General features: G+C 44.0%; 1 protein-coding gene across 1 annotated transcript in view; it reads left to right on the forward strand.

Annotated features, from left to right (window-relative positions):
• Positions 1-16,353, forward strand: part of C1QTNF12 (C1q and TNF related 12) — a 24,377-nt gene that overhangs the window by 5,039 nt on the left and 2,985 nt on the right. Inside the window, exons 3-8 of the mRNA XM_015816053.1 lie at positions 7,213-7,329; positions 7,831-7,833; positions 9,032-9,143; positions 9,238-9,419; positions 15,039-15,147; positions 15,615-15,618. Of these exons, the coding sequence (XP_015671539.1) occupies positions 7,213-7,329; positions 7,831-7,833; positions 9,032-9,143; positions 9,238-9,419; positions 15,039-15,147; positions 15,615-15,618 (527 nt within the window). The remainder of the gene's footprint in view (positions 1-7,212; positions 7,330-7,830; positions 7,834-9,031; positions 9,144-9,237; positions 9,420-15,038; positions 15,148-15,614; positions 15,619-16,353) is intronic.

Genomic DNA, 16,353 nt, shown 5'->3' on the forward strand with positions numbered 1-16,353 from the left:
AAAAAGGCAAATGGAGGCTTTCTGGATGATTTTGCACAAATCACCAAGGGTTTTTGATTTATCATCCCACGGCACAGGCTACATTTAGCCTGTTGAAGCTCTGGAAGAACCCATCCACGTTCAAAGATGCATCAAAGAGGTCTTGTTTTGTTGACTGGACTCTTCTTCTGAGCCAGCCAGACTGACTGTCAGCAGAAAGGGGAGAGGTAGTGCCAAGACTGGAGGTCCTTGCTCTCCCCAAAAACTGGTACAACAGAGCAGTGGGAGGACCTCAAGGGAACCAGTAGCCTTCTAAACGTTGAGTTGCCTTTTCCAACAACTGGCGTAGCTAAAGTTTCTAGACAATGTAGAATCCAAGCTGGAAGGGGGACTTCGGAGGCCTTCTAGTCCTTTTACGATCCCAGTCAAATGTTGTAATAATAATAATAATAATAAAGTTGGAAGGGACCTTGGAGGTCATCGAGTCCAACCCCCTGCTCAGGCAGGAACCCTACACCATTTCAGACAAATGGCTGTCCAGTCTCTTCTTAAAAACTTCCAGTGTTGGAGCATTCACTGCTTCTGGAGGCAAGGAGTTCCACTGGTTAATTGTTCTAACTGTCAGGAAGTTTCTCCTTAGTTCTAAGTTGCTTCTCTCTTTGATCAGTTTCCATCCATTGCTTCTCGTCCTGCCTTCAGGCGCTTTGGAGAATAGCTTGACTCCCTCTTCTTTGGGGCAGCCCCTGAGATACTGGAAGACTGCTATCCTGTCCCCCCTCGTCCTTCTCTTCGTTAAACTAGACATACCCAATTCCAGCAACCGTTCCTTATATGTTTTAGCCTCCAATCCTCTAATCATCTTTGTTGCTCTTCTCTGCACTCTTTCCAGAGTCTCAGCATCTTTTTTACATCGTGGTGACCAAAACTGGATGCAGTATTCCAAGTGTGGCCTTACTAAGGCCTTGTAAAGTGGTATTAATACTTCACATGATCTTGATTCTATCCCTCTGTTAATGCAGCCTAGCACTGTGTTGGCTTTTTTGGCAGCTGCAGCACACTGCTGGCTCATATTTAGGTGTATTGTCCACTAGGACTCCGAGGTCCCTCTCACAGTTACTACTATTGAGCAAGGTTCCCCCTATACTATACCTTTACATTTGGTTTTTCTTGCCTAAATGTAGAACCTTGCTTTTTTCACCATTGAACTTCGTTTTGTTAGATAGCGCCCAGTGTTCAAGTCAGTTCAGCAACATCTTTAGAAGCTGGAATTGGCCCTTGACAAGAAGAGCAAACTTGGCCTCTAAGCAAGCTTGCATTCCTGGAGATCTCAGATCTGAGATCTAAGAAACAGGATCCTGGGAGTATTTTCTGGACAGCTTCCTCAAGCAGCAATCTTCTAACGAGATAACTGCAAAAGAGTTCTTTTCCGCTCCTTATTTCTAACTAGTGAAGCTGGCTTCCTTACCAGGATATCTCCCTATAAAAGGGATGCTTCCCAAGTCTGCTTTTGGCTACTAGCACAGCCTCTTTGGGTCATATGGATAGGTGGTCCTCAACTTACGACGACAACAGAGCCCCAAATTTCCATTGCTAAGCAAGGCAGTTGAGTGAATTTTGCCCCAGTTTATGACTTTTCTTACCCCAATTGTGAAATGAATCACTGCAGTGGTTAGTAACACGGATGTTAAGTGAATCTGACTTCTTTAACTTTGCACGTTAGAAGGCTGCAGTGGCATTCACACAACCCTGGGATCCTGCAAACTGTCATTAGCCAGTCGCCAAGCTTTTTGACCGCATGGCCATGGGGATGCTGCGATGGTCCTAAGTGTGAAGTCATTTTTGCCAGGTAATTTTGAATGGTCACTAAACGAATGATTGTAGGTTCAAGGACTACCTGTAGGGTGGGACCCTTGTGACTTGCAACTTGTGATCTTTATCTATCCTGGTTATGACACTGGGGGGGGGAGCAAACTTAAAAGAAAACAACAGTCCCAGATTCCCAGCCCACAAAAGATCCCTCTGTTTGCTCTTTTTGGGGGGGTGTGTGTGCAATCTGAACCTCTTATTTATTTATTTATTTATTTATATTTAAACTTCTATGCCGCCCTTCTCCCCAGAGGGACTCAGGGCGGCTCACAGCATGTTAAAAAACAACACAAAAAAACATTTCCCCTATAAAACCAATTAAAAAGCAAATATATTAATAGCTGTGTCATATTTAAAATCTTTGAAAATTTTTAAAAATTATTCCCTATTTAANAAAAAGGCAAATGGAGGCTTTCTGGATGATTTTGCACAAATCACCAAGGGTTTTTGATTTATCATCCCACGGCACAGGCTACATTTAGCCTGTTGAAGCTCTGGAAGAACCCATCCACGTTCAAAGATGCATCAAAGAGGTCTTGTTTTGTTGACTGGACTCTTCTTCTGAGCCAGCCAGACTGACTGTCAGCAGAAAGAGGAGAGGTAGTGCCAAGACTGGAGGTCCTTGCTCTCCCCAAAAACTGTTACAACAGAGCAGTGGGAGGACCTCAAGGGAACCAGTAGCCTTCTAAACGTTGAGTTGCCTTTTCCAACAACTGGCGTAGCTAAAGTTTCTAGACAACGTAGAATCCAAGCTGGAAGGGGGACTTCGGAGGCCTTCTAGTCCTTTTACGATCCCAGTCAAATGTTGTAATAATAATAATAATAAAGTTGGAAGGGACTTTGGAGGTCATCGAGTCCAACCCCCTGCTCAGTCAGGAACCCTACACCATTTCAGACAAATGGCTGTCCAGTCTCTTCTTAAAAACTTCCAGTGTTGGAGCATTCACCGCTTCTGGAGGCAAGGAGTTCCACTGGTTAATTGTTCTAACTGTCAGGAAGTTTCTCCTTAGTTCTAAGTTGCTTCTCTCCTTCCATCCGTTGCTTCTCGTCCTGCCTTCAGGCGCCTTGGAGAATAGCTTGACTCCCTCTTCTTTGGGGCAGCCCCTGAGATACTGGAAGACTGCTATCATGTCCCCCCTCGTCCTTCTCTTCATTAAACTAGACGTACCCAATTCCAGCAACCGTTCCTTATATGTTTTAGCCTCCAATCCTCTAATCATCTTTGTTGCTCTTCTCTGCACTCTTTCCAGAGTCTCAGCATCTTTTTTACATCGTGGTGACCAAAACTGGATGCAGTATTCCAAGTGTGGCCTTACCAAGGCCTTGTAAAGTGGTATTAATACTTCACATGATCTTGATTCTATCCCTCTGTTAATGCAGCCTAGCACTGTGTTGGCTTTTTTGGCAGCTGCAGCACACTGCTGGCTCATATTTAGGTGATTGTCCACTAGGACTCCGAGGTCCCTCTCACAGTTACTACTATTGAGCAAGGTACCCCTTATACTATACCTGTACATTTGGTTTTTTCTTGCCTAAATGTAGAACCTTGCTTTTTTCACCATTGAACTTCGTTTTGTTAGATAGCGCCCAGTGTTCAAGTCAGTTCAGCAACATCTTTAGAAGCTGGAATTGGCCCTTGACAAGAAGAGCAAACTTGGCCTCTAAGCAAGCTTGCATTCCTGGAGATCTCAGATCTGAGATCTAAGAAACAGGATCCTGGGAGTATTTTCTGGACAGCTTCCTCAAGCAGCAATCTTTTAACGAGATAACTGCAAAAGAGTTCTTTTCCGCTCCTTATTTCTAACTAGTGAAGCTGGCTTCCTTACCAGAATATCTCCCTATAAAAGGGATGCTTCCCAAGTCTGCTTTTGGCTGCTAGCACAGCCTCTTTGGGTCATATAGATAGGTGGTCCTCAACTTACGACGACAACGGAGACCAAAATTTCCATTGCTAAGCAAGGCAGTTGAGTGAATTTTGCCCCAGTTTATGACTTTTCTTACCCCAATTGTGAAATGAATCACGGATTAATAACACGGATGTTAAGTGAATCTGGCTTCTCCTTTAACTTTGCATGTTAGAAGGCTGCAGTGGCGTTCACACAACCCTGGGATCCTGCAAACTGTCATTAGCCAGTCGCCAAGCTTTTTGACCACATGGCCATGGGGATGCTGCGATGGTCCTAAGTGTGAAGTCACTTTTGCCAGGGCTGCTGTAATTTTGAATGGTCACTAAACGAATGATGGTAGGTTCAAGGACTACCTGTAGGGTGGGACCCTTGTGACTTGCAACTTGTGATCTTTATCTATCCTGGTTATGACACTGGGGGGGGGAGCAAACTTAAAAGAAAACAACAGTCCCAGATTCCCAGCCCACAAAAGATCCCTCTGTTTGCTCTTTTTTTTGGGGTGTGTGTGTGCAATCTGAACCTCTTAAACTGGAGATGTGGGGAAGAGGGTCTGCCAACCAGGTGCTCCGTCAGAGAACCAGAATCCTTTCCTAAGGTTTTTTTCGTCCTCCGTTTGAAGTGCCGCCACCGTTTTACGGAACGGTAACCCGATGTGGTGTCCCACGCAACTTTGCAGATGCTGTGTCTCTTGGCCAGCATGGAACTGAAACAGGTAATCCCCGGCTCCCAGGGGGTACGATCACAATAGCGCAGTCTTCAAAACCCCTAATAGGTCCTTTGTTCTGACAAGAGTTTCNTAAACTTGCAACGCAACTTAGAAGCTTTCTCTTAAGGAAGGAGAAAAAAACTGGAGGACGTTTTAAGGGAACCCTGGAGTTATTTGCATACAGGGAGTGAACCAGAAAAGGATGCTTGAGAATCGGTCGTCTTCCCTTTTGCCAAGAAGCTCATTTCACCGATAGCAATTTGGGGTCCCGGGGAAACGGTAGAGTCTTGATCCGGTGCCAGCAAAATCTGCTTGGCTGGAGGGCGTGCCTGACGGATCCAACATTGACACTAATTATTCAATTACCGTGGAATGCGCTTAACGCTCCGCTAGAAGTGACTCGGATTCCCCTCTTGGCTCACCGTGCAGACAGCTGTGGTTCCGCAAACATCTGCCTGGGGCAACAGAGGCTGAGGAACCTGGGGATCTTGTACAATTGGCCCCCAGTGGCCCTTTCGTTTATAAAAGACGGGAAAGGGTGTTTAAAGAGGCTATCAGGATCCAGGAATTACCCTGTGAAGGAAGACCGTATCCTTAGCAACGTCCCAAGTGAGAAAGATGGTAGGAACTATACAGAAAATGTGAAGAAGGAGCAGGTTGGTTTTTTTTTCTGTCTCCCAATGGACACAAAACTGCCTGGCTAATCAAACGTAAGTTTTAGGACAGTGATGGCGAACCTTTTAGAGTCCGAGTGCTCAAACTGCAACGCAAAACCCAATTATGCATTGTCGGGTGCCGGGTGGGTATGGCCTATTGGGTGGGCGTGGCTGCGGTGGTAACGGCAGACTGGGTGGGACTAAAAAGTTCAATCAATCAATTCCAACTTTGCAAGATCTTTTTTTTCACCGCGAGAAGTTGAAATTGACTGATTGATTGAACCTTTTTTTTTTTTTTTGCACATGGCGGAGGCCTAAAGCAAAAAGGTTTTATAAAACCCAGCTGAAGGCCTAGGACTGGGGCGACGGCGCACGTGCCCACAGAGAGGGCTCTGAGTGCCACTACTGTTTTAGGAGGACATTTGTTTTACCCAACATATTTTTTTTTAAAGAAGAATAAAATCTCATTTTAAGTTTCCGAGACCATCTAATGATTCTCTCATTGGGGAGTTTCTGCCTTGTGGTGTTAATCCATTCATCTCCACCCTCACTTGAGAGCAGAATAATTACAGAATAACAGATTTGGAAGGGACCTTGGAGGTCTTCTAGTCCAACCCCCTGCTCAGGCAGGGAACCCTATACCATTTCAGACAAATGGTTGTCCAATCAATTCTTAAAAACTTCCAGTGTTGGAGCATTCATTGCTTCTGGAGGCAGGTTGTTCCACTGGTTAATTGTTCTAACTGTCAGGAAGTTTCTCCTTAGTTCTAGGTTGCTTCTCTCCTTGATGAGTTTCCATCAATTACTTCTTGTCTTGCCTTCAGGTGCTCTGGAGAGTAGGTTGACCCACTCTTCTTTATGGCACCCTCTCAAATATTGGAGGACTGCTATCATGTCACCCCTAGACATACCCAATCTGCTCCACTGTTTTCCCCAGAGAAATCCTACAAGGGGCAACGTGCATTCAAACTTGCATTCTTTCTGCTCCGTGCTTATTTCCTGGAATCGGGGGTCGCTGCTTCATGGTATGTCGGCGGACAATCCGGTCACAGACATCTGGCGGGGAAGCTGTGATTGGGTAGAGCCTCCAGGCTTGTCTGTGGGCACGTCCACCTGGCCGAAATGGATGGGCTTGCTTTGAAGCAGATCCTGGCCTAGCCTGGGGCTAGCTTGGTAAATGAAGCAACAATAAATCAATTGCTGGGCTGCAGTGGCACAGTGCTTCACGAGATGAATTATCCTTCCCTCCTCTTGGATAGGAAGTCAGTAGACCAGTCTGGATAATGATCTTTAAGATGGATGGGTAGCGGTTTTCTGGATCTTTGGGAATCCTGTGTAGCAGGGCCAAGGAACGAACCAGGGACCTTAGCAAATGCAACAGCCAGTATGTGCATTTGCAGAGTTCCAGCAAATTGATTGGAAGCCCAATATAGTAGACATTGAGAAAATATTTGGAGGTGGCTGGCTAATATATTTAGCTGCGTAAATAGCATCCTTTTCATCTATGTTTAGAGACTAGTGGTTGGATCTTATCTTTTCATTGGCCGGATTCTTCAATGCACTCTATCTTTTGACGGCTTAATCAGAATCGCATTATGTCCTAATCAAGCACATATAGCGTGCTCATTTCTTTTCCTGGTCTGAGGGGGGGGGCAGTTGTCTCTAGTTCCTGGTGTTCCCCAGCTGTATTTTATTTTTAAGAGCACTGGTACAAATTACTGTTTTAGTAAATTGAAACAACCCCTTCTATATGTCATTGCTGGCTTTTAACTTCCCCTCTTCTTTCTGTGGAGCGATTGTCATCTCACTGTTCCCCTTTCATCTTGGATCCTTTTTAATCCCCACAGAGATGAAAATCTAGAAGAAGAAGAAGAAGAAGAAGAAAGGATGGGGGGGGCAGGGAATCTAAAGGCTATCAATTTCATATCCCCTCCCTCCTCTATGGAAATTTTGTTTCTTGGATTTCAGATCCAGAATTAAGAACTGGAAGGTTCATAGGCAATGAAGGGAATGGAAGATTTTTCCACCAGCTGCCTGCCTGCCTGCCATCCCTGGCTTGCAGAATCTCAGTGTCACTGTTTACTCTTCCTTTCTTTAGATGCTAGAGTCCCCAGACCCGCCCATCACCGATCCACGCCGGACATGGATTTCGTTTGTACAGCGTCCGGGTGAAGGAAGCAACTCCAAAAAGAAATGCAAAGGAAAAGATAAAAAAGTAGGTTATTTCCAGAAGCTTTTGCTAGCCGGTAATGATAATGCTGACCATGACGACGACGTCGATGCATTCAAATGCTGCAGGGTGGGATGGTGCGGTCCTTTGGACGTTCTAACTAGCCAGATGACCAATTGTTAGCTAATAACCATTGTCAGACTGATGATGTGGGATCTGCAGAAAATTAAGTGATCGGGCTTAATAGGACCCTCCGTTGCACCCTCCGTTGCATCCTTCTCTAATTTTCCTTGCTGGTTTATTTGATCTCCACAATCAATGATCCAATGGGCGGTTTCAGAAGTTTGTTCTCTGGAATTGTCCCTTTCGGTCACACATGGAAATGCACACAGGTTTTCCGGCATCCCCTACAGCAGCGGTTCTCAACCTATGGGTCGCGACCCCATTTGGGGTCGATCAACCATTTCATGGGGGTCGCCAAGCAAGGCTGTCCGCCATTTTTTCCCCTTTTCTGGCGGGTGCCTTACCTCCCTTGAGCTGGGCCAGCTGGTGGTCGGCCTGCTCCGTCTCTGCCGCTTGCCAGCTACGCCTTGGCCGGCGCAGGGGGCGGAACCACGCATGCGCGGCACTCCCGGGCAGGGAAAGTCCTCGACTTACGACCGGTTGGGTAGTCCTCGACTTACGACCGGTTGGGGTCGCAGCATTAAAAAGGTTGAGAACCACTGCCCTACAATAATTGCTTAGGAGACCCTGATCTGATTCCTAAAACGACAGTTCCAGTGTGAATCTGGTTGGTGGCAGATCTGCAAGGTCTCTTTTCTTGAACGAGCTGTCAGCGCTACCCCAGGGCCCACTTGCTCACTGCCTTTCTGTTCATTTTTCTCAGCCGTGGTTTCAATCTGTCTCCCTTCCGTTTCCGTTTGAGAAAATCCCCCACATTCGGAGAGGTTTTCTTCCCAATGCCATATATACAATTGGAGAGGGATGCAGTTTTGCTTCGTGTGCCATGTTGACGAAGAATTTTCTCCAAAATGTGGGCTATTCTCTAAAAGGTGTGTCATTCTCACCATTGCTTACATAACACTGACTGGGGAATCCTGAAGGCGGCATCAGCAAAACAGCATGGGTGCAATCGCCAAGTATTAATTTTGATTTTACTCAGATTAAGGGAAACTACGTTTGGGATGAAAGCTTTTTGCGTGGGAAAAAAAGCTTGGTTTTTGTACGCACCGTTATTTCTCTTCTGAACATCTAGCAAAGCTGGTCAACTCTACACTTTTCTCTCTTTTTTTCCTACACTGATCTTACTTTCCCGGGATACTTTTTTTTTTTTTTTTGCTGTTGCCAGGGTGACATTCTAAGCTGCTCCATGATGCTACCCATTCTAGTTGAGTCATTGGCCAACTCTGCGCCCAAACAATCCCTGGCATTTTGTCATTTCCCCATGATGGCACCCTTCTCCCACTTGGATATCCTGTACGCCCCATGGAAGGATTGCAGGGAGGAAGCAAAACTGAACAATTCCCTGTAGAATGTGTCTTGTCCACATGTTTACAGCTATTTCAGAAGCAGTGATGATGGTCTTCAAAGACTTTGACCCAGCTTAACAATGCCCCTTGGTTTCTCAGAACAGGTCCAAATCAACCCATGAATTTGGGACTTGGCTAATTAAATGGCAATTGATACTTCTGCATGAGATGGTTTCTGAACGTCTTCCGTTTCCCTATTATTATTATTATTTTTCTAGCGTGGTCTTGCTGGTCCTCCAGGGCCCCCAGGTCCTCCAGGGCCCCCTGGTCTTCCTGGAGCTGAAGTCACCCATGAGGTCTTAATGCAAGAATTTAAAGAAATGTTAAAAGGTAAAGCAGCTCTTCTCCAGCCCTTTTTTTTTTACTTTTCTGGAGACAAAGATCGGTTCAGGGTAATCCCAGCTGCAACCCTTTTTTCTTCCAGAAGCTACCGAACGGCGGGCATCTCCAGTTCTCCCATCCCATCCCAGTGAGATGCCTGTGATGTTACTGCCTCTGGAGGAGATATCCCTCTACCGCCGAGTGGAGGAAGCCTTCCACTGCAAGCTCAAGGGCCAAATCATCGTGGACAAGAAAACTTTGAAGGAACTCCAGAACTTTCAGATGGTAAGGCAAACGTAGGAGCTCTTATTAGGTGTTAGGAAAACACAACAACAACACAGGGTCTGATTACAATGCAAATAGATCTGGAGTGGGCTAGTGGGGCCAGGGCACGAAGCCACTGGAACTGGGCTTGATCCGAGCGAGGCTTCTTAGTTATGGTAGCCTAACATCTGGCAGTGCTTAGGCACCTTGTCTCGCTCCGAAAAAAAAAAAAAAAGGTTCATATCAGGTAGTATCCGAATGTGGGATTCAGCAGAATTTATTTATTTATTATTTATTTATTTATTAAATTTATATACCGCCCTATCTCCCTTACGGGACTCAGGGCGGTGAACAGGCAATACTAAAAACCACGATAATAAATAAATAGTTTCTGTTCTAAAATCAAATTAAATAACAGGCCTGTTCTAAAAACACCCCATACAAAAACCCCCACTAAAACATAATCAAACTACACCAGGCCGGCCGCACGGAATAGATGGGCCTTCAGGGCTCGGCGAAAAAGGCGCAGGTCCGCAACTGTACGTAGGTCGGGGGGGTAGGTCATTCCAGAGGGCAGGAGCTGCCACAGAGAAGGCTCTCCCCCTGGGGGTCGCCAGCCGGCATTGTCTGGCCGACGGCACTCTAAGGAGGCCCTCTCTGTGGGAGCGGACAGGTCGAAGGGAGGTGTTTGGTAGGAGGCGGTCTTGCAAATACCTAGGTCCATTGCCATGGAGCGCTTTAAAAGTTGTTACTAACACCTTGAAGCGCACCCGGAAGGCCACCGGCAGCCAGTGCAGCTCGCGCAGGAGAGGTGTTACATGGGAGCATCTAGAGGCCCCCAAAATTTGGGAGACCAGCAGAAAATCCCAGAGCTGTAGACTAGACTGGGCGGTCAGAGAAGTAAAAGATGTCGGAAAAGTCAGGGGCCACCATTTATATACTGTCGCCCAAAAAACCCCTGCCTGTAGTCATCAGCAGTCGAGATTGCCCAGAGAAATCTTGGAGTAGGATTAAGTAGGAAAGCTATGGAACTATATTGAAATGTGTTGGCTGATTCCAACGTTTGTTTTCTTTGTGCTGGAGTTGCTTTCTTCCTTTGTATGAGTTCTCCTTATGAAAGACAGAGCCTCCGTTGCTGTGTTTGTAGCAGCTAAGCCTTTAAAAAAAAAGAAGAGGTTGGCGAAGAAACGTTCGAGGGAGTGGAGATTAGAAAAACTGTCTCTTTGAGTCCAGGCAGGGTCAAAGTTCTCTCCAGGGATAACGTTGGTGCCACTCTAATTGGTGTGGAGAAGACATCTTAATAGCCATCAGTGCACAGGCCAAGGTTGAATTGAGGCAGGCTGTCCTTTTCTAATTGGGCTTGGCAGATTCTCAGACGCCTGCCTTGCCAGCCAGCACATTTGTGCCATCTTCAGCGGGCCTCAGCCAGATTGGGTTAGAGCATTCCTACAGCGATGTATCCGAGGCACGGCTGCCTGTGGGCCCAGCCAGCCCGATGACAGAGTCCTGGCTGGTCGTGATGAAAAGAAAACGAGGCTATTGTCACGAAGGTTTCAACACTTTCATCGGTGGTTGCTGCGTTCACGGCCATCTCCACGCAGGTCTCTTAATGAGCATTTGATCCTCCATCAGCGTACTTCGGTTGCTCTGCGTTTGCAAAGTGCAATTATATGGCTGGCTTTAAAAAAAAAAACATGTTTTCTTCTTCTAAGCCACTTGGAGAACATCTCTGAAGGAGAGCACATTTATGCGGATCTTAGAGAGGGATGACAGTCTTAATTTAGGAATGTTGATCTTTAGGTCACCCAGCAGAAGTCATCTGAAGCACGCAGAGAGGAATATCGGGAACTCAACAGGCACCCCAATGTTGGTTGAAAGAGTGTTTAAAAACAAAATGAAGGGGGAGGGATTTTATATCTGATGCAGACCAGCAGAAAATCCCAGAGCTGTAGACTAGACTGGGTGGTCAGAAGTAAAAGATCTCGGAAAAGTCCATTTATATACTGTTGCCAAAAAAACCCCTACATGCTCTGCATGTAGTCATCAGCAGTCGAGATTGCCCAGCGAAGTCTTGGGGTAGGTGTGAACCTGGGATCAGATTAAGAGCAAAATAGGGATTTTACTGCTGAGCGACACCACGGAAAGAACAGCAAAGCATCCTGGGACAGTAGAATCAGTTAGAAATGTACGATGGCTCCAGGCTGAGATCTGATTTGTGTCTCACATTTTCTTCCTAAGCGCTGGAGACTTATTTTATTTTTATTTTTTTAAAAAAGAAATATCAGTCAGGAGGTGGAAATAAAAGAATTTTGTTTTGTCCATTGTCCAGAAGTAAACAAAGGAGGGTGACTGCATGTTGTAGTGTTTGAATCCAAAAGGATTCAGCACTCCATTTTCTCTTGAAGGTGAATTCATGTCATTTGGGAGAAACAAAAGACCCACTTTTATTTGGGGGGGGGGTGGTTCAGGGTGGCTCATGGCTCTATTCCCCCTTCCCCAGCTATAATTAAACCAATTTTGCAATCTTGGAGGCTTAAGGGCTGTGTCAGGGAAACTGGCAGATTGTTCTAACTGGCGAGCAGTTTAACCTATTAGCGTATCGCGATTAATTCCATTCCTTCCTAGAGCACCACATTAATTCTTTCTCTTTGTGAGTGTGTTGAGAGAGTGGGAGCAAGACGTGAAGAAACAGGAATGTTTTTTCAAGCGGTAATTTACTGGTGCCGGAAAACTGCTTTCTATTTTCAAGTCAGCGGTTTTTAGGGGAATTAAGTCACTGCCTCTGATTTTTTGTTTAATTGGTTTTAACGAAACAGGCAAGAAATTGGAGCTGTCAGAAAGCACTGCCATCTCCAGAAAAGAAGGGAGTAAACCTTAGAAGGGGATCAAAGAACTGTGAAGAAAATCAAGACAGAGAACCCTGAGTCAAATTACTTCATCGTCCACTATCTAAACCAGGTTTTTGTTTTGTTTTTTTCAAACTTGGCAAACTTTGAGATATGTGGACTTCAGCCCCCAGAATTTTCCAGTCAAGCATATTGGTTGGGAAATTCTGGGAGATGTAGTCCACTCATCCCAAAGTTGCCAAGTTTGAAAATCAGTAATAATAATAATAATTAGTAATAATAATAATAATAATAATAATAATAATAATAATAATAATAATAATAATGATGATGATGATGATGATGATGATGATGATGATGATGATGATGATGATGATGATGATGATGATGATGATGATGATGATAAAGTTGGAAGGGACCTTGGAGGTCAGGAAACCCTATACCATTTCAGACAAATGGCTGTCCAGTCTCTTCTTAAAAACTTCCAGTGTTGGAGCATTCACCACTTCTGGAGGCAGGTTGTTCCACTGGTTAATTGTTCTAACTGTCAGGAGGTTTCTCCTTAGTTCTAGGCTGCTTCTCTCCTTGATTAGTTTCCACCCGTTGCTTCTTGTCCTGCCTTCAGGCGCTTTGGAGAATAGCTTGACTGCCTCTTCTTTGTGGCAGCCCCTGAGATACTGGAAGACTGCTATCATGTCCCCCCTCGTCCTTCTCTTCGTTAAACTAGACATACCCAATTCCAGCAACCGTTCCTTATATGTTTTAGCCTCCAGTCCCCTAATCATCTTTGTTGCTCTTCTCTGTACTCTTTCTAGAGTCTCAACATCTTTTTTACATCGTGGTGACCAAAACTGGATGCAGTATTCCAAGTGTGGCCTTACCAAGGCCTTGTAAAGTGGTATTAATACTTCACATGATCTTGATTCTATCCCTCTGTTAATCCAGCCCAGCACTGTGTTGGCTTTTTTGGCAGCTGCAGCACACGGCTGGCTCCTATTTAAGTGATTGTCCACTAGGACTCCGAGAGGGATCTAAGTTTATACATTCAACACAGGAGCCTTTCACGGCAATAGCGCACATCAGTTGGCAGACATTACAGATTGATTGTTTCATATATGTCTAAGGCTTGCAACCCTACTTTTTTTTTTCAACACAACAATTCATTGCATGAGCCCATTTCAATTTAGGACCACGATGCCAGAGAAAGAAATGGGTGAGCCTGCAACTTTTTAATACCCAGTCCTATGTTTCTGCTCCCACTAGAGCGGTTTGCCCCCAAATGTGTCATAATATCCTGTAATCTTTCCCCAGTCTGATTGCCCACCACTTTATATAATGACCAAGCGGTAGATAGTAAATAGGATTTAAAAGGAAAAAGTGAGGGTTTCCTATATTTTTAGGAACACTAGCTTGAATGGTTAATCTTGCTAACTTCTTAATCTTCCTTCTTTTTTTAAAAAATAAATAAATTATTTGGATAGCATCTTCAATTCACCTTGCCAAGTTAGTTTCGCTGCCTCTTCCCCAATTCTGACATGGCAATAATAAGATGCCAAATTAATAGATTCCCCTCCCCCTCAAAAATAAAAGTTCAGTAAAGTTCATTTTCTCTTTTCCCCCCCTGAATTTGAGCCAAACCCGCACCGCATGAGCCAAAACTAACAATAAACATGCCACGCTGGGTTTATTTTAACTTAAGTCCGATAATCTTCCTTGCAAGCAGCCTGTCTAGAGCGAATTCACTTGTCGGGAAGCTGCTAAACTAGCGGCTTTAGGGCTGCTCGGTTGCCCGACACTCTTTATAAAGTAACAAGGAAAATAAAGTCCCTGAGCTTTGCCTCTGCAGAAGAAAGCAATTAGGTTGCTTAAGGGAGGTGTGAAATTTGCCTTGAAACACTTTGGGTTAGTCATCTTTAAAAAGAAAAAAGAAAGAAAGACTTTTTTTTGGCTCCTTTTGAAATCCCACAAATGTTTTGCTGACTTAAAAACAACAGCAGGTCTAAGGATTTGTCCATTTGGCTCTGCTGTTTTTCTTTGAAAGGTTTTGGGGATTTCAACCCCCCCCCCACTCCCCATTGCCTCTCCTTTTATCCCTCTTAAATTTGAAAGGCTGGGAATTGAACCTGCAGACCTCTGAACATATAGATGTTCAAACCACTGAGCTAAAATTCCTCTCTGCCTTAGCCGAGAGAGCCCAAAGGCCAGGCTAATGGTATTGACCCTTTTGTAACTCACATCGCAAAATCTTTCCAAAGTTCTGCAAATAATAATAATAATAATAATAATAATAATAATAATAATAATAATAATAATAATAATAATAATAAATCAGCTAGGATTGTGCAAAATCTTGTTTTCTCTGACATATGTTGCCCCGGGTTGCTTGACTGCAAGGATTTGGCAGCTTCCAAAACAATTTTTAGGAAACTCAGCAGATATGTTGCCTTCAAAGCCAAGGCAAGAGTCAGACATAGACTGTGGATAGGAGACCACCAGGAAATCACCATGGAAAAAAACAATAGTAAATTACTTCAATATTGTTGCCAAGAAATAGCTCAACACCATCACCAGAGGTTGAGTTTCAGGTTCTTACCTGTTCATGCAACACTAGTAATTCTTTCCCAAATAAGGCAACAGAAAGCTGAGGGAAAGAGAGAAATTGGAAAAGCTGAGCACATAGTATATATAAACCTAGCTCATTACACCTCTTACATATTATGGAATGGAAATAAAGAATGGTTGAACTGGTGGGAACAATATTTCAATTCTATTTTTTCCCCCCTTTCTCACACAGCCTTTAGCCAAAGGAGCTTTTCTCCGAGGATCTGGATTAAACTTAACAACTGGCAGATTTACAGCTTCAGTATCTGGAATTTATCAGTTTTCAGCCAACGTCCATGTAGGTGAGTGATAAAATTTATTTATGTATGGGTTCGAAAACTAATTTTTTCTTTCCACGGGCAATTCTCTGGTTTAAGAGAATGAATGTTGCCCCCCCCCCAAAAAAAAACACTATGCTGCCAAAGATCATGGCCAGGGGAGAAAAGCACGAGATGTATTTTGCTCTAAAAATGGAGCAGGATAAAACCAGTGGAAGAGTTTTGTATACATTCTTTTGCTCAAAGACATATTCAAAACTCTTCTGGTTGATTTTATCCTGCACCATTATTTTCAAACACTTAATACTTATGGGTTGCTGCTGCTCATAATCATGTGCATAAGAAGCCCCAGTAGTTACAGATCCTAATACATTTAAAGCTTAGATTTTTACTATCAGTGACTTCCATGTTTACCATGTTGCATAAAAACCATTTCGTGGACAAGAAAAAGGAACAGTGGCTAAATTTGTCCACTGCTTTCCTCTCAAGAGAACAGTGAGGAAGTGTTTGAGGTTCACAGTGTGTGCTATTTGTGTGAGGAAGTCAAAGCAATGCCACCTAATTGATGCTGGAGATGACCAAGGACAGGATTCGTGCAATAGCTTAGTTACACAATGGTGTTCTTCTGAATCTCAGGACCTTGGACAGCTCCACGTATCCAAATTGTTTTAACCAAGCCTGTTTTATCCTTCTTGGGCAGTTTACCTTTCTCAGATTACTTCCTATCCCTGTCATCTATATACTATAACAAAATAGTTAACAGGAAAAACAATAATAATAATAATAAACATATTATATAAAAGTATAAAAGTAATAAGGATTATTATTAATAATAAACTAGCTGTACCCGGCCACGCGTTGCTGTGGCTCAGTCTGGTTAAATGGAAAAGAAAGAAAAGAGAAAGCACGCACGTTTGTAATATGTTTAATTTCACAATGCTTGTGGGTACACAATATTTTTTGTTGTTCCATTGTCTGTGCAGATATAGAGATTGTCTGGTTTGCCGACTCTAGAACACGCAACATATAATTGTCCATGTGAGAAGCAATCCGTGTCTAGATCTAAACCGCGTAATTCTAAAGATTGGCCCTGAGCTTTGTGGATGGTGATTGCAAACGCCAATCGAATTGGGAATTGCAATCTCTTAAATTGAAATGGCATATCCGTTGGAATCATAAGCATGTTTTTACCTGTCACAGGTGTGACATCTATATAATAGTAGGTATATA

Source organism: Protobothrops mucrosquamatus, unplaced genomic scaffold (genome assembly GCF_001527695.2).
Source record: "Protobothrops mucrosquamatus isolate PMUCROS unplaced genomic scaffold, P.Mucros_1.0 scaffold397, whole genome shotgun sequence".
Classification (NCBI taxonomy): domain Eukaryota; kingdom Metazoa; phylum Chordata; class Lepidosauria; order Squamata; family Viperidae; genus Protobothrops; species Protobothrops mucrosquamatus.